Genomic DNA, 23,984 nt, shown 5'->3' with positions numbered 1-23,984 from the left:
TTTAGGATTAGTCGAACAATAATATTTCCAAGTAGTAGCTCTTGATATTTTTCTAATAGGACTTATGATATTATTTTCTACCACTCGACCTTTAGGTTCCATATGTGATAAAATAATTTACATTTATTACGTAATATGATAATAGTTAAAACTTCACGGTAATTTTTGCGTGTACGAGTTGATTAAAAAAAAAAGGTATTTCTTAAATATTTTAGTCCTATAAACATACAAATGTCCATAATATATAGGTATATATCATAATTTTATCAATCTAGTTATTGCGTGCTTCAAATTGCTTCACTTTATTATCATGGCGCCGACTAGGATTTTTCTACAATATGGTTGTTTTAATGTGCTCTTGTCCACGTGAACCACTGATAAGATATTGAAATGCGTTCCCAATACGACGATGATATATATAGGCAATAGTATGTCACATATACGATATCTGTGTACGCTTTATATTAATTTGTACCAAATTGTGTAACTTTTGTGATTAAATCTTAGTACAAAATTATTTATATTATTATTGGTTTCGGTTGAAATTGTAATATCAAAACCCATTTATTTTTTATTTTTTAAGAAATTAAAATCATAATATTTTTATATAGAATATTACAGTATTTAAGAAAAATAATAATTATTTGAATTATATAGTGCGGAAGTGGTTATTATTGTTTGACTACCACACGTGTACCTACATACGTTTACATTCATACGTTTACAGACGCGTATACTGTATACAAATTTAGTGGTAATTTGTCACTAAGACATAATAATACAAATGTATATATTGGATGATGAATAAAAAAAATAAATAGATGTTGTTACGGGCGTCTCAAAACAAATCCTATTGCCGTGTAAAATGTATTATTGAATTATTCGTAAGTAATATTATCATGCAGTGTTTAATGCGCAAACATTATTTTATGACTCTGAATAATTTCGCCCGTGTTATTACGCGACGGCGGTGAGGGCAAACTCGGCAATTTTCTTATTCAATTTTTTCTTACATTATTAAAACGTGTGTACGACTGATGTTCCATCGCGATTAACATAATAACAACAATATTATGATTGCAAATTTGCAAAAAAAAAAAAAAAACAATGAAATTTCCCATAGTCATTGAAATACGCGCATTAATTGTTCGTCTCGAAAACCAATTAATGTTTTTTTTTCATTCTTGCATTGCAGTTTTTTTAGACCCACTTATAGTACTTGTAAACTATGTAAATACAATAATATTTATACATTTTTCGTACACTGCAGTCTTCATGCACTTTTTTGTAGTAATCTTACGAAATTCAGTCGCGTCAAGATATTGTTTGTTTAACTGTTGGCTGTTGCTAATTAAAATATAATTACCTAGGTATACTATAATAATACTATTATATACCATTTTAACGATTTTCGATATGTGATTGATTGAAAATACAGATATTAATATTTTATAACACAGCAGCTGAAATGTAATTGCAAAACATATCTGTTACTCAAATATGGTTTGCACGCGGTGCAATTATAGATACACGATATAATTGTTGTTTAGAACAATTTATTATTAATACATTGAAATGTCAAGTTACATTAAATAAAATAAATGTTTATCGGTTAAGAATCTTTTAAACTTATTGTCTGTTCGTTTGACGATAGTTAATATTATGATTTATGTTCCGCGCAGCAGATGTTATAAAACACTGTTATATTTTTTATCATTATGACAATTTTGTACGTATTACGAAAATGAGTTGAATTGAGTGTGTTGTTTGATGCACATATAATTAGCAATGATTAGTTTCTTATGAGTTATTAACAATTCTACGAAATCGCCATACGATAGATTTGGTATAATCGATAATATTTTATTAGTCATATCATTCTAATTTTTTATATTTTATTATTATAGCATATTATTATAGTCTCTATTCGTTTGATGTATTATAGTATAGTGATGATCGTACAGTGTACAACAACGCACAACAGAGATAATATCAATATATTTTTAAGTTCACTAATCCATAAATATACAAATAAACCTTAGTATCCATTTAATTGCTCCGTTATTGTGATTAAATGGCTCAAATATTTTCTTCGATGCATTCTAACGAAACATTATTTAAACATTTTCAAAAAATCTCTTTTCGTTCAGAAAACTTCAATTGCCAAGTAAGTAATTTTTGGTTTAGATTTGTTTCTTCAAAATACACTAGTTACTCTAGTAGATATCTACGAATAAATCGTACCTATCATTTAGACTAATCAGTTATATTAGTCTCCCGAGGGTATAATTAACATGGGTCAATTTATTATATCATATTCGTACAGTTATTATTTAAATATTTTTAAATAAATTTCATGTTCTCAAACAATTCATTATAAGACAATCCTGATCCCCGAAAAGTCGTTTCTCATTTTCACCCATACATAAAATTGTTTTTACTTAATTGCTCGTGCACTCTAATTTGGTAATTGAATATTGCAAAACGTATCTCGTCGTCGAGACCAGATCGTTTTTCAGTACTGAAGGCACGTAACAAATTTATTGCTTGATCGATATTTTAGGAGAGTATTCAATATAGTAATAAGTAGACTATTAGACTATTATCTTTGTCGTTAATATTTTTTTTTCGGGCTCGGCGGTAGCGCCCAAGTCGGGCAACCAAACGTACGACGCCGCCACCGTTTTTATTGCCGCCCCGACCCCGGCGTACCGTTACAACCACAACGGGTCACGCACATGCCTTTTGGTCCCGTCGTTATAGTCACGTAAAACTTAAACACAAAAATAAAAAATAATAATACTGAAAACTTTGTCGGAAAATTCGCTTGTAGTTTTCTCGAGTTCGTGGTAGCTGTTGCAGGTGGGTATATACACCACCTACAGTTCGTATGTATTTGGCTAATGTTTATTTTTTGCGTACCGATACATGAAAAAACTGTTTTGTTTTAATAATATTATTGTCGTCATCAAAAATCGTCACGACGCCGGAGTAAATACGTCTGCTTCGGTGTGGTTTTATTATGCGTGGCGTTTGGCAGCTAATGAGCGGTAGCGGCGGCGCGTTCAAAGCGACCGAGAAAATGAGTACGTTCAAAGGGACCAAGGTAAATAATGACGACAAATCATAACAAAATATTATAAAAAAAAATAACCCTAAGGCGATTTAACAATATTTGTTACCTAATTGTGTAATAGAAAATATATGACACATTAATAGTATTAGGTGTATTGTTTAAAAATATGTTATTATATTAATACTGTCATGTGGCAAATGGCATATACGTACAGAGACGCTAAAAATACAAAGAATTTGATTTTAGTGGCGGCGGAAAGTCGAGTTTTTTTTTTACATTCTCGTACGGTGAGGATAAATCAAACGAGTGCGCGTCTTGGCAAGTCAGCCAAATTTATTTTGGTGCCGTACCGCCGACACAATATATACATATATATTCGCAAAGTTCTTTTATTTTTCCCTTCGTCTTTGGCTAAAATAACCGATAAACGAGACATAAAACCGATTCACGGCCAATCCGTTCTGCGCGAAAAAGGGGAAGTAAATATTCTTTAATTTTTTGGCCGTATGTGTGAATTGATGCCGACACTGCACGTCCTTGAACCATTTGCCTGCGCGTGAAACGAAAACAATAATAATGTTATTATTATTAAACACTAGGTACCCATAGAAAATCGACATATCGACCCCAGTCGTAATGTTTTAATATTGTATGTATGGCACGCGGATAAAAACAGTAAACACTATTGTATATTATTTATAATATAGTCTAAACAATCGCTGACTGTTGAATAATTTGTATTTCAAACGATTCCGAATACTATAAGGAAATGTTGTGATTACAATTTAGCAATCAATACGGTGGTTGATAACGTAGGTATGTTTAACTTTTTAGTTAGAATTTTGATGTTACGCGAATTCTCTATCTGTATAATACATTACATAAGAACAATTATTTATTTTTTTTGACTCGTTGTATACAATATTGATATTATTGCGAACTACAAGTTACAACGTTTTCTACAAATTGATATCGAAGTCGTGTGATTTTGTTTTATAATGAAATGATCACATTTGAACATTTTTTTTTATGTTATAAGTTTTATTTATTCAATCTTTTACAAAAATAAGAACAATAAGAACAATTGATGGTAGCTAAAAAATAATAATAATAAAAAATAAATAAGAGACAAATTTGACGGCTGTTGAGGCCTCCCAGCGGAGGTACTACGACATGAATAACATTTGAACATGATAGCTTTTTTAAACGTAAATACATAATACCTAATATAATTAATCACCTTACTTTTCGTATACGTTTGATGATATAATATCATAGACACTTAGTCTACTGGCTGGTTGTTTTTGTAATTTTATGGAATTATACTATAAAATAAACTACATTTAACGTGAACAAGTTATTTACTGAAAATTTTCAAGGACAATATAAATCGTGAGTAATTTTCGATTGAATATCGATTGGTTGGTTTTGCACGCGTAGGATGGAAAGTAAATAAAGAATGTAAATTCCAGAACATAATTTCACGTTAAGCCGTATACCGCCGCTCTTTTAATTATCCGTTTCATGTGATCGGACGTCTGTTTATTAAAACAGTATATAGGTTTATTGATTTGAATTTGAATTTAACACCACGAACAAAGGCATGATGTTAGAAATTAGAAAAACATTTTTTTTTTCTAAAAAATATCCAAAATGAGATTCTTTTATTTAGGCGCTGCTTTTAATTAATTCAAGAACTTGAGTGAAGAATTCGCCAGATAAATACTATGATAATATAACTTTCACATTATACTGTGTGCTTTTTTTCGTTTAATTATAAATCATTAATATTATTATTATTATCCGTAAAATGTAAAAGTTAACAATATCATTAATGTAAACCTTAGAATTCTGTACGTTAGAAAAAATCAAACAACTGTATATGTATGTGTTTGTATATGTTTTAATTCTTAAGTCTAAACGCGTTCATTTTTTAATTATGCGATGTTGGGGAGAAGATGGTTGGCTGTAATCCAAAATAGCTAAACTCCAATATTTTAATTTATCCGAAAGCTTGCGATGCGATGATTAATTAAAAATTTTAAACAGTAAAATACATATTTAATTGATTTTAACTATAGTCAAAAAGTTTTTCGTAATCGCGATGAAAAACAATTCAAAAGATAGACAATTTGCGATGGTGAATTGCAAGTTTATGTGACTTACTTTAGTCATAAATAAGCCATGAATACGTTTTTAGGAAAAACAAAATTTAAAAAATACACATTAAAAAGCATTATATATAACTTTTATTTTATTGAACGTATATGTATATACGGCGGACGACCAAAAGAAACAGTTGATTAAGTGGATCAAACGTTTGTGGGGGCATCATCTACTTTGTAACATAATAATATGTATATTTTGCACACGGCAATATAGATATCGTTTATTATTATTACTATTACACCCGAATAGGTGTTGGAACGTCATCGTCGTAGCGGTTGTTAGGTAATAAAAATACGAAAAAATACAATGTCTCTTGAGTCTTTTCGCATTTTTTTCATCGTCTCTATATTATTCTGTGGGAGTTTACGTATATAATAATATGTGGTGATAATATACCCACACTCAAACACGAACGCTTACACACACGCGCGTATGACTTAGTCGAAAATTCGCGATTGTCTAAGTTTAGTTTTACAATAAACATCGTCGCTACCACACAGCTGTAGGACGGTATTTCAGCAGTGTTTTTTTTTTTTTTTTTTATGTAACGTAGACGAAAAATAGTATACGATCTTCGTCACAGTCAAAGCTTTGTGCTGTCGCGTTTGGATCAGTATTCGGTATCGCTGATTTTTTTTTTTTAAACATTTTTCACAGGAAAAAAGAATACTGAAAATTGGAGAACTATCTCAACAGGAAAACCAAAACATCAGTGCTGCCACGATGAAAGTGCAGACCGATTCGTTTAGTTCGGAAAAGGTATGCGGCGATTGTTTTGTTCATAATATTGTATAAATCAATAAATGTATATTTCATTACATTAGTCGTGACTACATTTTTTCGAGTCATCTGAACATTTTTAATCAATTTTGATCTACTGTTGCAATTATAGTCATATAATTTTTTGCTACCAATAAAAATAGTTAAAACATTTTTATTTTTCTATTAAATACTGAGACAAATTCGAAATTAGAAAAATCAGAAATTGATATTTGTCTAAGTTGTTATTTGCATTAAGTCGTCGACCGTGGCACCACGTGTGAGTGTGATGTTCGTAGATAAGTAAAAAACTTGAATGAACTAATTATTACACGAGTTAATCATAAATCTACTGCTTTGTTTAATGATAATGATATATCTATATGTTATTCCTAAGTAATATGACGATTGACAGGTTTATCTCTCCTCCCTCTCGTCTTTTACATATGATTTATAAATCAAAATAAGATGGTTCATATTATTATTATCTATATTGCCGTTTATATAAACGCATTCGATATCTAATATTGGTTTAATATTATCAATCATTAATATTACAGTGCCACCTAGGAAAAGTAGATAGGTACATATTTATATACGTGTGCTTTGTGAAATCCGAACGTAGTAAATACTTGTACATGGTTAATACAGTCGAATGGATATTACTGAAGTCATTGGCCTGTGAGTTGTTTTCTCATACTATCATATCGTTAAAAGTATATATATTTATATATTTTTTTGTTAATTAAAAAACGAAAACCATAAGTTTATAAATATTACCGAAATGATTTGAAAAAAAAAACAATCAATTAACAACGTATAACTTTGAGTGTATACATCAGTTTTATGCTCTTCCCTTAAACTTTGAAGTTATACAACGATATTTGTAAAAATAGTTGAGAAAATTCTAATAATTGAAAAAATTATTAAAAATCTCGAGTGGAAATGAGTGATTCACTTTGAATATTAGACTGATTTAAGTAAATATACTCGTATTTAAAAATTAAAATTTAGTGTAATGTTGATAAATAATTTATTATGCATCATTTAAACGTTATTACTCATGGTCCAAACTTCATAGGTATGCATTTGTTAAAAAAAAATTGCTATGAAACAAGAACTTATTATTATTTTTTTAGATTTACCATGGTTTATTATTTATTGTTAAGTCTAATTAAATAATGCTAAATATTTATAAAAACAACTAAAAAAAATTTAAAAAGTATTTGAATTTTAATAATATTATAATTACCATATTGTACTTTTTGGAATAGTACGATAAAATTGATAGAATTTCATAAAAATAGAACGGTTTTTTTGTTTAATATAAATTCAACTTCTCGTGTTTAAATATTTTAAAAACGTTTATTAAAAAAAAAAAATAATTACTACTACTAAAAATAAGCGTACAGGTGTGGTCGCAACAAGAATGCACATATTACTGTGCATAAATTATGCAGATATGATATTGTTCATAATTATATTATGTGTATTGGCCATGTTGAACGAAAAATTACATAACGTGATATTAAACGGATGTCAAGTGTAATCGATACGCATACCACTAAAATTAGTAGCTAACAATATTGAAGTAATGGTTAAACTTATAATAAATGAGTTTCGTAGTAAAATTACTCTTGATATTAACTCTATTGCATAGTTAATCAATTTGAGAAATTACTTTCGAATTACGAATTTAATTGTATCGTGGTGTAACGTTTTAACAAAATTACAACAATAGTAAACATTAATTTCATTATCTTTTTGTTTTAAGGTGAAAATGATATTGTTTATTTTAAATTCCTTAAATTTTTAAAGGAGTTTATACACATATAAAGATTATGTTTTTTAATCCTAATCATTAATATAAGAAATATTATTAAATAATAAAACATAAAAGTAGTAATTTAAAATTTTTTTTTCTATCAAAAACTGATATAAATTATTTTTAAAAATGTTAGATATTTTTGATTTACCTATATATCTTTTGCAAGCTTATAATTTGTGATGGAGATAGGAGTTATGACTATTACACGACTAAACTAAAGATATACATTTAAATTAAATAAAGGGTTTGATAAATTATTGGTCCTAAAATGTTGTATAAGTTAATTTCATGTTTTTAATTATTTTACTATTTTTGTAAGATCTAAATTGCAATTTTATACTCGGCCATAATATTATATTAGTTTCATTAATCGTAAATTATAATTTTTAGAAAGCTTCAAGCGCACAACAACAAAGACAAACGATAACGTCCTCAGGAATGTTCAACCAAGAAAAACATATAGCTCAGTCATCACAATCGAACTTTACGTTCACTAAAAAAGGCATTTGTACGAGTTCAAAAGCCGTGTCATCCGCTACTTCACAAGTAATAATTAATTTTTTTTATTATTGATTAGTTTTGTAATTTATTTATATGAATATCAGTTCATTATATTGTAAGATGTATTATTAAATTTTAATTACTAATAACATGTACATATAACATGTATTAGCTATCAGAATTCATTTAAATCCTAAAAGTTAGGTAACTAAAATTTTAATTTACATAGTTTACGTTTGATAAATTTAGGTTTTTTTAAAAAAACAATAAACAGGCTCGTAAAATATATGTTGAAATTATACACTACAAATTGTTAATAGTGTGTTGCCACTTGCCACACATTTTATTTAAATTTCAATAAAATATTTTGTAGAATGTTTGTAATTTGATTTTAATTAAATTTATAGTCGTCTCACAACGGGTCTTCGTCTGGTGGTAGTGGTTCATCACCTCCGTCGACACACGTGATCAGGAGTGTCGACGATCTGTTAAACACTAATTTTGATGATCTAGACCAGATGCGAGAAATAGCCAACACTCAAGACGTGGAAAATGCTATAAAGAAATATTCGCTTTACCTAGAAAACGCTGTTAAGGGGCTGATGAGTGGAAAGTATGCAGATGCCAGAGGTCCAGTAATGCTTAACAAAATGTTCGATATGATTTGTAAGGCGTGGGCCGTGCCAACCTACGAACTTGGGTATACGTTATGTAACACATTCCGGGATTGTGGTGGAATGGATTTGTTGATAAACAATTGTGTGTCCAAAGACCAAAAACTCCAGTTTTCCAGTGCCAGATTACTGGAACAATGCTTGACCACTGAAAATCGCTCATATGTAGTAGAAAACGGGCTGGAAAAAGTCGTACATGTAGTGTGTGCATATAAGAGTCAAGTGAGCTCAGCTGATCAATCTAAAGTCAGTACTGGTAAGTTATTTTTTTTTTATTAATTGCATCCAAAAAAATCAGTATTTTTCGTTTCAAATTTGTAACCGACTATGCTCAAATATTACCGTGCCAGGTGGTGTTGAATATTTGTAAAAAAAAAAATATGGCTTGAACGTTCTAAATGAAATATTAACACTAAAACATGGCTTGAATTAAAACTATGAGAAACAAAAATGTCGTTATTTATACAAATTAAAATTAAATTAGTGTATATAAAAGTTAATTCTTAAGACGCGAAGATATATTAGTATACTGTATAAAAGCGATGAAATATATTTATTTTTTTTATATCTCATTCTTTATATTTCGTTTCAAATGCATTTAGGCAATATAAATATTATTGTATTTCAGTTGCACTTAAATATCATGATATATCTAACGAAGTCTGAATATGTTATAGGAATTCTCGAGCACCTTTTTAAACACAGTGAAGTGACATGCAGCGATGTTATCAAACTCGGTGGCTTAGACGTATTGCTGTACGAGTGTCGTAGACGAGATATCGCGACCCTGAGACACTGTGCTGGTGCTTTAGCCAACCTTTCGCTGTATGGAGGTGCTGAAAATCAAGAGCTGATGATAAAGCGCAATGTGCCTACATGGTTGTTCACGTTGGCGTTCAATACGGACGACAACATCAAGTATTACGCGTTTTTAGCTATAGCTGTTTTGGTCGCCAACAAAGAAATTGAGGCAGCCGTGCTTAAGTCTGAAACTCTGGACCTGATAGATCCATTTGTAACCACCCACACACCGTCAGAGTTCGCCAAGTCGAACCTAGCCCACGCCCATGGGCAGAGTCACCACTGGCTTGAGAGGTTGGTTCCGGTTTTGAGCTCAATTCGGGAGGAAGCATGCAATTTGGCCGCTTTCCACTTTTGCATGGAGGCTGGAATAAAAAAACAACAGGGAAAGACCAGTATATTTAACGTGATCAACGCCGTAGAACCACTGAAGAAAGTGGCCAGTTGTCCCAATGCCATAGCGTCCAGGTTTGCCGCTCAAGCATTGCGGCTGATTGGTGAAGAAGTACCACATAAACTTAGTCAAAAAGTACCATTATGGTCACCTGAAGACGTTCAAGAATGGGTCAGACAGATTGGGTTCAGCGAATGCTCCAAAAATTTTGTGGACAGTCGAGTGGATGGTGACCTGTTGTTGCAGTTGACCGAACAAAATTTGAGGGACGACATCGGAATACATAACGGAATCATGCGAAGAAGGTCGGTATACTAACATTTAATTACCTAGTATTTGAAAGTTTCATAACATACACAATTTTTATAAAAAAAATTGTTTGCGTACCTATATTATACAAAATTATTATAAATTTTAAATATATAATATAAATCAAAAAACGTCATGTGTAATATCAATACATATATACAAATAAATGTCATCTTTTAACATAGTTAAATCAAGTAAACTTAGTGGAAATGGCAACAAACTAGTAATATTAATAATAAATTATGATATTTAAAATTTATAATAAAATATTTAAACATAATTAAATGTATATACTCACAATGTACGTATTAACAGGTTTTTCTAATGATATACTAAAAGAATTTTGTAAATTTGTAATAAAAATTTTAAAATATAAAATATCATTATATTAAGAAAATTTAATGAGAGCATGGATCACATTAAACGTTTATTAATTACTTGTTATATCAATGTATTATAATAATTGTTTTATAATTTATAAAATAAATTAATATTACAATCAATTAAATAACAATTTATAGACATAATACACTTCTATGTTTTATGTTATTACTTATTACCATGTATATAATATATTCTAAGTTATATTTGTTTTATATGATTGTTGAAATGGTTATTAATTGTTGTATGATGAGTTTGTTATAAATTTATACATCAAATCATTTTAATATTGTTTTATCTATCGTTAACAGATTTATGAGGGAAATACACAATTTGAAACGATTGGCGGATTACAGTAGTAGAGACACAACAAATCTGAATTCGTTTCTTCAGTCTATAGGTTCGGAGTTTTCTGTGTACACTTATTCCATGTTAAATGCTGGTGTTGATAAGGAGTCAATAAGGTGAGCAATTTACCAAATTATAAAATATAAATATTTTTTATTTTATTTTTTTTAATGCAATTTTTTTTTTTAAAAGGTGTGTTTAATTTTATGAAAAACGATTTGATAAAAATTCAATAAGAAAAATATATACTATAGAAAGTGTTGAAAATTTGTTTCTAATTATATCGGTTTATTATTTAAATATCACTCTTCATTAAATTTAATTCATGTTCTAGATTCTTATCAGAAGATCAGCTCGTACAAGAGTGTGGAATATCAAACAGCATTCACCGGTATAGAATACTAGACTCGATAAGAGGTAAATTTTGCGATAGTAATGGACTTAAAAATAAACGCGATTACAAACATTGTTGCTTTTTATCATTAATAGACATGGAGACACTAATAGATACATCCTCTTACGAAGAAAACATGAATAAGAATTTAGACGTATTTATCAGTTACAGACGATCGACTGGATCTCAATTAGCGAGGTAAGGCGATTGTTTTTTTTTAAAATATAAATGTAAATATATCTAAGTAATAGTATTATAGTAATAATATTATGTTGAATGATTTTCTGAAAACTACAGAATAATATCGATAATAATTGATTCTATTTTTCAGTTTGCTCAAAGTACATCTACAACTTCGAGGGTACTCAGTGTTCATCGACGTCGAACGTCTAGAAGCTGGCAAGTTCGACAACAACCTGTTACAAAGCATTAAGCAGGCAAAAAATTTCATATTAGTACTAACGCCGAAGTCTTTAGATAGATGTATAGGTGATAATGAATGCAAAGACTGGGTGCACAAGGTAACGCCAACAAACTACTGTAATAGTTTACATATTACATACATATAACATGTTTAGGGACACTCGAAATACGAGTATAGATTGGACATTTCTAGGTTTATTTCCATAATTTTTTTTATTTTCGTACTATCATTACGAAATTTTATCTTATCTCGCTAATCTTCATAAATCGGTTAGTAAATTCAATTTTCACTAATCTCATCGAGTAATTTTACAGGAAATCGTGGCCGCTATACAAGATCAGTGTAACATCATCCCGATTATGGACAACTTCGCATGGCCTGAACCCGAAACCTTGCCGGAGGATATGCAAAACGTGTGGAAATTTAATGGCGTGCGATGGATACACGACTACCAGGACGCTTGCGTGGAGAAGGTGGAGCGATTTATGCGTGGTGAACTGAGTGGAATTCGGGACGGTGCCAGTTCGGGATTATCGCTAAATCGGTCGGGTGGTATCGGCGCATCGACTATCAAGAGCGACCCGTCGGTGCCGAACACGCCGCTGACCGTCGGCAGATCACCGCCTACATACCAGCGGACACAGTCCAACGACAGTGACCGTGACTTGACGGGTAGCAAAGATTGACTAGCGGGGAACACTTCCAGGTATTGGACAGTGATCGACGTTTTGCTTTCCCGCCCGAATCGGTTACTACGTTTTGTGTCCGTCCGCTTGTTGTCGTCCGTCCTGCAGCGACTTCCGATGACTTCACGGTTAGGTGCGTATGAACGAACTGGGCACTTAAAACCAGACAAATGTTTCTAAGAGAACTTTTTAATACTCAATAAAGGTTTCGATATTTTCGAGATAACTTTTAAAGGCTTAAACATACAAACCATTTTATACTCAATTTAAAATAACGCCATGTTTATAGGTGTAGGTATACCATTTTCTTAAATGTATAATAATTTATATCGTATACATTTTAGTAGAGATTATAGACCTTCAAGTATTTATTTGAATTTAAGTAGTGTTAATTATAATTTATTATTTCTTGACAAAAATAAATCGAAGAAAAATATGAGTATTTATTTCTATTAAAAAATTTTATAAAGCCATGAGAAAAAAACCCATTCACCTAGAATATTAATTTCGATTTTGGTTCTAAAAAAAATTCTTTAACTTCCTCAATTTTAATTCTATTAAAATAACAATTGAATGACGTTTTATTTAAAAAAATATCTTTTAACACTGCATGTTAATAAACGGACTAGATTTTAGATTAGTTGTTACATACACTCATAAGTATTTATAATACAATTTGTAAATAGGTCTTTTGTTTTTAAATATTTTAACATGATCTACCAGTGCTTATACCAAAGAGTAAGTGATGTGTGGTTTGAAACGCTTAAATTTAATATTATTCGTTACGATCGTCTCATCACACATGACTGATATGAGTCTAATATTAACACTTAACATATTTATTTAAAGATACCGGAAGTGTTCGAGATTACCTGCTTGGAAGCCACCAATGAGTCCGAATGGTCGTGGAAAGTGTCAAAAACGGGCAAAAAGCGTAGAAGGTCTACTAGAGACCACTGTCAAATCGGATTCACCAGTACAGGTACAGGCTCAAATGAAAAAGGCAAAGAGTTTGGAAGAGTACTTGGATACTTGTGAAGAAGACGTCGAAGATAGCTGTAGTGTCTCAGCGTCGGTCAGTGATAGCATAAAGAAGAAAAACTTCGTCGACAAGTGTATAAACAAAATGAAATCTTTTATAATGACCACCAAAAAGACTTCAACGGACTCGAAATAATAAATAGATTAATTGTATTATAATATAGTGTATTATAGTGTTTACATATTTTTTATATATATTATATAATTTTCGTTTTTACATTTTTTTAAATTTTATGTTGACCTTATATATTTGTATATTTTTTTAAACCTATATGTACCTATATTATATTTTAATTTACTAGTTGTTATTATTACTACTATTTTATTTAATTTTTTTTTTATAATAGTGTTTTTATACAAGTTTATACGATTTGTTAGCATGTTTAAAAAATAATGCACTTAACATCATATATTTTACTATAGTATATAATCATATTATACAATTTGTGCAATACTTATTATTATGATTTATGTGGATATTTATTATATCGAAGTATGTTATAATTATAGATATAAACAACGACTAGATTATACTAGATATATTTGTCTTTTTATAACGTATGTAATTTTGATTGAAGTTTCAAGTTAGCTTTATATTATACAAATAAGGTAATGTTATTATGTAATATATGTAAGGTAATTTTTTGCATATATTTGTGTAAATACCTATCATATATGAGTACATTTTGCCTAGAGTGTAAGGTCTATAGACTAAAAGCAGTTTACTTCAATGATAAAAACAAGATGAAGATTACCTAGTTGTTATACTCATATCTATGGTTAAATATTGTGTATTAATTGATTACATGTGATTTAAATGTTTTCAAATATAAAAGACATTGAAACAACATCATAATAATTTTATTTAGCTATTGCATTTTAAAAATGTTTGTCTCTCTCATAATTTTATAACTAGAAAATAGTGATAAATCTAATATAATAAATTATTGAAGTTAAGATAATAAATTATTAAAATTACCAAACAGCATTTTTATTATTATACCTACCAATAAAATTGAGAAGTCAAACTAATAAATATTATAATTTAAGTATAGCTCGTTGTAGGTCAATGAACTATGAATTTGCTACATTTGAATTCAATGATAAATCATTGGACGAAAAACTCTAAATAACGTGTTAGTTTAAAAGAATAGTATAAAAACTATTTGTTTCATATCGTATGTTGAACTTATTTATTGGCCTTAATTTTTAAAATTGAAGATATTATGAATTTATAATTATAAACTAAATCTATTTTGCCCAAAACTGGTGTTATATTAAAAATCATGTTTCTGATTAGTACTGAGAATTTTTTATTCTTACCTCTTTAAGTATCAATTAGAACCAATTTTCGATCAAAAAACCATATTCAACGTTAAATATAAAACCATTTTTACTGTTTCGTTACAAGATAAAATAAATAGATACATAAAATAAATAATTAAAAAAAATTAAACAAATCATTGTAAAATTTATACAGTTTTCGGCTCTCTCAAATTCTAAAACATAAACTGATTTTTAAAATAGGAATTTAATGTTCACATGATAAAAATTACTAAACTAAAATATATTTGTCCTCATTGGTTAGGCCTCTTTAACTTTTTAAGTATCGATTTTGATTAAAAGTAAATTAAATAGATATAAAGTCAGTTGATAGATACCTGAAATTTGGGTATTGAGTAACTTGTTAAATTTAATATAAGTAGGTGAATATTTTTTTTATTTCATAATTATCATTATTTCAATGATTTTAATTTTTAATGACAAAAATGTTATTTTATTTAAAAAAGTTAAATAAGTAAAATTATTATTTAATATTGTTATGGTTATAATTATTATAATCAAGAAAAGTGTAACTTTATTACCTATTTACGTTACGCTATGCAGCACATAATCTAATATAGTTAAAATTAACCTTAAACAAGGAGACGAATTCTTACCGATATTATTTAACCAACCTTGCATTAGAAAAAAATTATAAGGAGTTTACCTAAATTATAAAAGGTGGAAGTGAATCAGGACTAGCTAATGCAGATAACTAGATTCTTATTTAAGATACCTGACAAGATAATATAACTAGGACACTTATTGGTTTAATAAATGCAATTAAATTAATGGGACTTCTCCCAGTTAACCAAATACATAACGAGAAGGACGAACAGCAAAGAGAACTTGAAAGACTGGGAAAATGGTGATTTTTTTTTTCAACGAATTAATTGTTTTAAGTATTTAAACGTAAGGTTAGGTTATATGTAAATAATTCAAATTTATTGCACGAAGAAATAAAACTACATCTTAAGTCTTAAGCATATTTTTCACATGAGTCACAATAAGAAGAAACTACAATAAATTGTTGTTCTCTGAGTGAAAAATGTTGAGGAAAATCTATAGCCCAATATTCAACGATAGCAAATAAAGAAGAAAAAGAATAGTGAATGATTTTAAATTTGTATTATATGAACTTATAAAGATGGTAATGATAAAATTAATGAATCGGTTAAGACCACGAGAACATAAAAAGCAATGATGGTTTAATGTGGTTAGGGAACATCTGGAGAAGATAAAGCCGGATTCTAATAATAATAGTCAATTAAAAATAATTTGCTAAAACTTAATATCAAAGAATCACAGTACAAGTATTTTGAAATTTATAATAATAAAAGTTTAGTATTTAATTAATAATTAGTAATAGACTACTCAAATAATAATAAGTCTTAAGTTTCTTGTTAATATAATAAGCACAGAAGTGTTAATTAAATTAAATATATTGGGATGATTTCTGATAGAAATTTGAGGTGGACTTTATAAATCATGTTGTATGTTCCTGTAATAAGAAAATTGTTTTATGCATTTAAATTGTTCAAAGATATTCTGAATACCAAGACTAAACGTTTCTACTATTTATTTGACATTAGTATAGATTTTACAGTCTATTATAAATTATGATATTGTTATTTGGCAAAATATATTGAAAATGTCTTTTTTCCCCATTATTTTACCGAAGACTGGTTTGTGGCATCGACGTTAGGTATTTTACTCTTTAGTATAATTACAACAGAAGATACATAAATTGAGAGCTTTATCGTTTCAAAGTTTTCTTAGGCATATACCTAATACATAAAAGCTTAAATAAGCGTTTTGTCATTTTTGTTTTTCATCTTCTTTCTTTTACATTATTTCATGGATAAAGTTTGATGCTAAATTTCATAATTCTAGGCTGAACAGTATCACTTAGATGAGATCTTCTGGGATAGTGTCAATACTAAGTTATATGTAGTAGCTTTGTACGTCTGCTGTACCAAGCACTGCAAAACGAAAACTTTAAATTGAAGATGGCAGTGCAAATATTAAAAATTCTTAGCGTCAAAAATAAAGTCTAACAAATTTTGAAAGTTACCTAAAAATCTCTAACAGTAGTAACAACTCTCTATTAAATATGTTTTAAAAGTTAAGTATTATTCTTGTACTGATAAATTCTCATAATAATAATTGAAAACTGGATTTATATGAATTTTAAATTGTAAAATATGCATGCAAACATGCACTAAAAAAAGTCAAAATATGCAAGAACATATAAAATTATAACATGTAAAATAAAATTTTTATTTTTATTAAATTTTATATTTGATTTTAATTTTGCAGTGATAATTGTTTATTAACTTTATTTAAATTTTCATAAACAAAAAGTATAAGGAGTATAATATAGCAAATATATAATACAAAAAGGGAATTTGTTAAATTGTAATTTAATTTTTAATCACTAGAAAATACATTGTAAAAAATATTTTATTTAAATTAAATAGTAGATAAAGTGATGATATAAATATGAAAAAAGTATGATTTAATGTAATATGTTAATTATAAAAACAATAAGTTATCAAAGTATAATAAAAATAGATAAAATAGGTAAAATCATGTTTTAGCTATAAAACTCGTACAACCAACCCAAATAGAAGTTTAGTAACTTGTTTTTAGCGTCCAAATCTTCTTTGAGTTATAAAATATTTGATATTATATAAACGTTCCTATAATCTGTTTTTCTTTTGTTCAACACTTTTTTTGGGTCATTAGATGTATATTTGTATGGTTTTTTGTTGAAATATGTAAACATATGCAAAAATATGTAGTATAAAATTTTAATATTTAATCAATCAATTAACAATTTGTAGACACTCATTGATTGTATATGTTACGGTTAAAGTACGAATACCGGTTAAACCTAGAATTTACCGGTAAATCCTAGGTTTCGTCGACTACTGTTGGTAAAACCTAGGATATACAACATCGTTTGGTCAAACCCCGAATGATTTTTGTAGTTCGGACTTTTACAAACGAGATTTGGTAAATCTTAGGATAAACAATCAGTGTTAGTAAAAGTCCAAACATTTTTACCAAAGTTATTAATTATTATTATTATTTAAGTATATTAGTTAGTATATTATTTTATTTTTATTATACATTATGATAACTAAACTGCGATCGGCTTTTATCTTGACTATCATAATTATTATTATTTAAGTATGAACTTTGGGAATTTTCATTTCGATTTTCATATACATCATGATACTATAAGACCTTGACACGTGTACCTACTCATACAATCAAATCACTATCAATATAATCACAATACAATCAATAAATTAGCCAAAAAGGTACTCTAGGTATATGATAAAAGTTGTTCCTACTTTATACTGTGTTGCACAATGCACATACAATAAAATTTAGTTTATGATACGGAACAGGTTTGATAATAGATTGATTATCGATTGTATAGGCATATTGAAAATAATATTGTGTGCAGTATTCGTTTTACAATTGTCGCGAAAAGTATATGATTTTCAATATGTCACTTCAAATACGGTTTTATGAACTTTTAAATGGTGTTGTTGAAGCAAAAAATAATAAAAACACTCTATACATAACTAATGAAAAGTATAATGTATTATTGAACGATGTGAAAGAATCAAAATTGGTCAAAGTTAAAAAATCAATTCACTATCGACGACTTAAACGGTTTGATATTGTTAATATTGGCGGAGAAGAAAAACTGATTGTTCCGATGAATGGTGCCTCCGAAGAAATGCGTTACTATGTTCGCTATGATGATTTGTATGAAATTATTCATGAAGCACATATTGCAACGGATCACGGAGGTAGAAATCGTATTGTGTATGCTGTTAATAGTAAATACAAAAATGTTAATATTGAGGCTAACTATAGACATTAATAATATATCTGTCGGTTGTCTATAGATTAAAATAAGGTGCAATGGTGTTGCCCATAAGCGTGTGACATTTTGCTATAAAATGACCTGATAAAATGTATCGTTTTTTGTTTTTAAAAATTTTTTGAAGTTGAAATCATAAGTGTGTGATTTTTGAATGCAATTGAAAAACTAATTAATTATAGCATTTTGATTTTGAATGACATATAATACACATATTTAAATTATTTTCGTTTGTTATACTGATAAAAACCTTATTATATTGTATGAATTATCTTTTAGTTAATATGCTATGAGCATAAATATTACAAATACTTTTAAAGCTGTTAAAAATTGATACCTAAATTATTTCTTTTAGTATATGATTTAATTACTTTTATTATCTTAATTTAAAAATAAATCACAAAAGTGTCATACATCTCAAAAATAATCAAAAAGTGTGTGACTCATCATTATTACGTATTTTTTCCGACAAACTGAGATCAATTACACCTAGATTCATCGACGAACCAATGATAATGCTACTACACCATTATTTTCATTGTTATATGAATCTTCAAAAAATATGAAAAATTATAAATGTCTGTAAATAGCTCAACAAGATTGGAAATATTTAAAAAAATATATTATTTGTATAAAATGATCAAATATGTATTTGGTGTAATTTTCAAATATATACAGTAATTAGTTCTTGGATTACAACAAAAAACAAAATCAATTTTTTCTAAAACTGATTTTGTTTGAAAATTTGCATTAAAAAAAAAAAAATGTAGTTAGTTTTTATAATTCTTTTAAAATGTTTTAATTAATTTTTATTTTAACATTTTTAAGTTTATTACTAGGTACAATTTTCTATTTAAAACCAACATTTTAGTTAAAAATTGATCTATTTTTCCGACTACTTATACTGTATACCTACATACACACAAAAAATACACATAATATTTGTAAAATCGATACATTAATTACTTCACTCAGAATCTAAAAATGATGTGACATTTCCTCTAGAGTATTGGTTAAAAAATAAGTAACACCGAAGAGAACAAAATAGAATTGTCAATTTTTTCTTGCCGAATTGGGTTATTTGTTTACTTCAACAATCCAACACACTCTAAGTATTACAATTTTTATTATTTATCATTTATGTAGATCGATTTTTACATGCGAATGAATTCTGCTAATGAAAATAAATAAAAGATAATGTTAAAAATCAACAGAATATTAATTTTAAATTTATAAATAAAAATATTAAATTCATAGATGTTCAGTTATGAATATATAGTTATAAACATACACACATACGTAGTAAGTATACCATAATTTATAACATGAGGCTGACGCTGTACATTTTTCACAGTATTTTCCATCGAATTTAAAATGTATTGTTTTGTAATGGAGTAGCTTTACACGCAGGATATGATACGTGGCGTTTTTATCGCGGTGGAAAACATCGGTGAGCTTGTGTCTTAACAGACGAACTCCAAAATAATAAAAAACGTGAACTTCTAATTTTACATTGTTTTAAATTAAAAAGAGTTTAGACTGGTAACGGAAAATGTCACAAAATATGCAGAGTACAAAACGCAGTGGAAAACGCTGTGTATACCCCGGACTAAGTTTAAATAACTTATTAAGATATATTGAGTTTCGTTATTAGTGTACTTTATAAAGTATATTTTGTATACACTAAACTTATTTCAACATTTTTAACGCATAACGATGATATGACGAGGATAAAATCATTATAAATCAGATAAGTATTGGGTATAGTGGTATAACGTATATTATCATAAATTGTCATTGAGATATCATATCTTAATTATTACTATTTATGTTATAGCTATTACCAAGTTGGTAACCATTCATGCCGATAAGTGTAAATAATCATAAGTTAGAATTATGCGCTACAAAATTCATATAGTTAATATGAAGAATGAAGCAAAGTATATTATTTTGAAAAAATAAAAACTACTGGAATTACTGCATTAGGCACTTAATCTTTATAAATATCATATAATACAAACTCAAAAGGATAATTTAAAAAATGGTTTTATATAAAAAAAAAAAAATTTTGATACGCAGCATAGTGATGAATGAACTCTTAATCCAAATATTTGTCGAGTATTTGCAATAAGTATCAATGTCCAAAGGTATCAATTTATTATTAGTAAAAATATTTACATAATTTATAGAACTATACATGTATACGAGTATATATTAAATATTTAATCTAACTAATGAGAAAATTTAGTCAATTAACTTAATTTGACAAACAATATAGTATAATATTAATAAAAATGGCAATATTACACAGACGATTATACGAATTATTTTATTTTTAGGATTATTTTCATATTCTATTTCATCGTATTTTTAAAAATCAAACAGATTCATGTTTCAATGGATAAAGCATGCATAATTGTATTTTACTGCGCAGTTACGGTGCTTCTGAAAACATTACATACCTATTTTATTATGACACATATACCTTTCCCAAAGGTAGTATAATAGCGATTATCCTCTTCCTCTTCAGTATATTTACTTATAATGAAGATGTAGAGAAGATTAGGTGATACCGATTTCATAAATTTGAGGTGCTAATTTTTAAAACATTTTAGTAGTACCACAATTTTTCCGATGACAAATTTATTGTGAGTGCATTACGATAATTTATTTGTATTAAATAGTAAATAATATTAAATATTTTACATTTTGGTTATTTGTTATTTTTTTTTTTGAATATTTTACATATTAATGGTGTCTCAAGTCATTGTTTTATAATATATAGTAATAAAAATGACTACACTTTTTTTTATAATCAGTAGTGACTTATCAGTTGTTACCTACCAAACATTTTAAAATTTAAAATTTAAATTCATTATTCATTAGGTTCATTGTTAAATAATTTTAACTAAGGAAGTGTTATACTTAATAAATTATTATATTATTTTCTCTAGTTGTATTTTCATTTGTAGGTAAGTGTGTACTGAAATGTCTTTTGGGTTGGTAGACCTTATAATTAATTAAGATACTCTTAGAAAATCTTAATTTCCTGATTTAAGATATTTTAAATTTTCTTCTTATATTTTATAGTAAATATTGTATTTTAAATGATTAAAAGTCTAAATCAAAATTTTAATTAACAGAATTTTTTCATTAGTTTTTCAGAAAATAAATACCTATTTTTATTTTTGTTTTATTTGATGCAATTTATATAATTTCCATACATTTTAATATTCATCTATACACTGGTCAGTCTTGTTTAAAACTTTTCAAATGTATTCAGAATACGTATTTAAATATTTGGTACCATTTTTATCTAAAATATGCATTCAAATATGTCTTTTTAAAAGTATACAAAATTCTTAAACAAATACTTTTTTTTAGTTAAATACATTTTATACTGAAATATTTATTTTTATTAATAATTCATATATAATTAAAATTATATGTAGATAGTTAGTTAACCTTATTTATAAATAAAAGTTAGAACCATTATAGAATAATATTTTAGGAATAAAATCTAAAATAGTACATTACGAAAAGTTGGTAATTAGAATTTGATGTTAAACACTACAATGAAAAAAAGTATTTAATATTCTAGAATAAAAATATAAATAAAAAATACTTTTTAATTATTCAAAAATACATTGGTCGAGAAGTATTTAAAGATTAGTATTTGAATACATCACTCCAGTATCTCTCCAATCTTAGCCGGCGTTCCTCATGGCGCAGTAGCATCTCCAACACTATTTAACTTATACTCGGCAGATCAGCCCACCAATCCGAATACTCAAATTGCCGAATATGCCGACGACAAAGTAATATTCTCCTATCACACCGACCCGGGCTTAGTCTCAACCTCTCTCCAAAACCACCTAAATAACCTATCATACTAGTACTCTCACTGGCGTGTCAAAATAAACGAAAGTAAATCTGTACACACTACCTTTGCTCTCCGCCACAGCCAACCTCCTCCAATGCAAATAAACAACAAACCTATACTAAACTCCAATATAGCTAAATATATAGGTCTTATTTTTGACAAACATCTAACGTGGGCTAAACACATTCAGTAACAAAAATAAAACTAAACAAACGACTCTACGCTCTCAGATCCATCCTTGATAAATTCTCAAAACTATCCCTCCGAACCAAAATTCACATATATAATCTTCTCCTTAAACCAATATGGTTATATTCAAAAAATTCAAGTGTTTCAATTCAAAATCCTCAGACTTATAACCAATTGTCCTCCTTATATTTCTAATCACACCCTTCACACAGATCTCCATATTCCTAAAGTCACTGAAACAGCCAAATTATTTTACTCCAAATTCAGAAACCGCCTTCATAACCACACAAACCCTCATGTTAAAAAGTTACTATTCATCTCCATCCCTGGGAATCCCCCTAGAATACTCAAGCGACAATGGTCTCAAGATCTTATAAATTTAAAAAAAAAAAAAAAATCAAATCATAAAACTATAAATAAATTGTAAATTCACGCCGAAGTGCCTTCGCTGGTTGGTTCTTCCCTCAAGATATTCAAGCTCATAAACTATAATTAAATATAACCATAATTTATGCTTATTGTAATTTTTTTTTCTTTGTACAGATTGTATAATTTCCTAGATTAAAAAAAAAAAAGTATTTGAATACTTAACAATAGACTGATGTTGGTCTTATAATTTTTTCATGAATATTTTAATTTTTCTTGTTACTTACATTTTTCTTGACCTAATAAAATATATATGCTCAATTATGCTGTATGTGTCCTTTTTCATTATTCAAACATTATTTGTTGTAATAAAAGACGAAATTAGTTTTAAATTGTATCTTTAGTATAGGTATATTCAACTGTATTTATATTTTATTAAATAATAAAAGTGTTATTATTATTTATAATATATATATAAAAATAACGTAGTTTTAACAATTTACTATAAAATTATCACACTACGTATTTAGAGAG

General features: G+C 27.8%; 1 protein-coding gene across 7 annotated transcripts in view; it reads left to right on the top strand.

Annotated features, from left to right (window-relative positions):
- Positions 1 to 13,967, top strand: part of LOC112599623 (sterile alpha and TIR motif-containing protein 1-like) — a 37,066-nt gene extending 23,099 nt beyond the window's left edge. For 2 of the 7 annotated variants that reach the window (XR_003114960.1, XR_003114953.1), the window contains 10 exons: positions 5,903 to 6,004; positions 8,223 to 8,378; positions 8,741 to 9,263; positions 9,685 to 10,507; positions 11,204 to 11,356; positions 11,575 to 11,657; positions 11,730 to 11,832; positions 11,966 to 12,155; positions 12,373 to 12,877; positions 13,594 to 13,967. Coding sequence is in view for 1 of the 7 variants with exons in the window: in XM_025346674.1 (XP_025202459.1) it covers positions 5,903 to 6,004; positions 8,223 to 8,378; positions 8,741 to 9,263; positions 9,685 to 10,507; positions 11,204 to 11,356; positions 11,575 to 11,657; positions 11,730 to 11,832; positions 11,966 to 12,155; positions 12,373 to 12,744 (2,505 nt within the window). In the remaining 6 variants the exon portion in view is untranslated. Of the gene's footprint in view, positions 1 to 2,059; positions 2,168 to 2,855; positions 3,107 to 5,902; positions 6,005 to 8,222; positions 8,379 to 8,740; positions 9,264 to 9,684; positions 10,508 to 11,203; positions 11,357 to 11,574; positions 11,658 to 11,729; positions 11,833 to 11,965; positions 12,156 to 12,372; positions 12,878 to 13,593 lie in introns of those variants that run through there. The other 5 variants (XR_003114966.1, XR_003114958.1, XR_003114970.1 and 2 more) reach the window with 4 other exon arrangements.
- The last annotated feature ends 10,017 nt before the right edge of the window (positions 13,968 to 23,984 follow it).

This window comes from Melanaphis sacchari, unplaced genomic scaffold (genome assembly GCF_002803265.2).
Source record: "Melanaphis sacchari strain LSU unplaced genomic scaffold, SCAv2.0 Contig0_pilon_pilon, whole genome shotgun sequence".
Lineage (NCBI taxonomy): Eukaryota > Metazoa > Arthropoda > Insecta > Hemiptera > Aphididae > Melanaphis > Melanaphis sacchari.
This window is presented reverse-complemented; position numbering and strand designations above follow the sequence as displayed.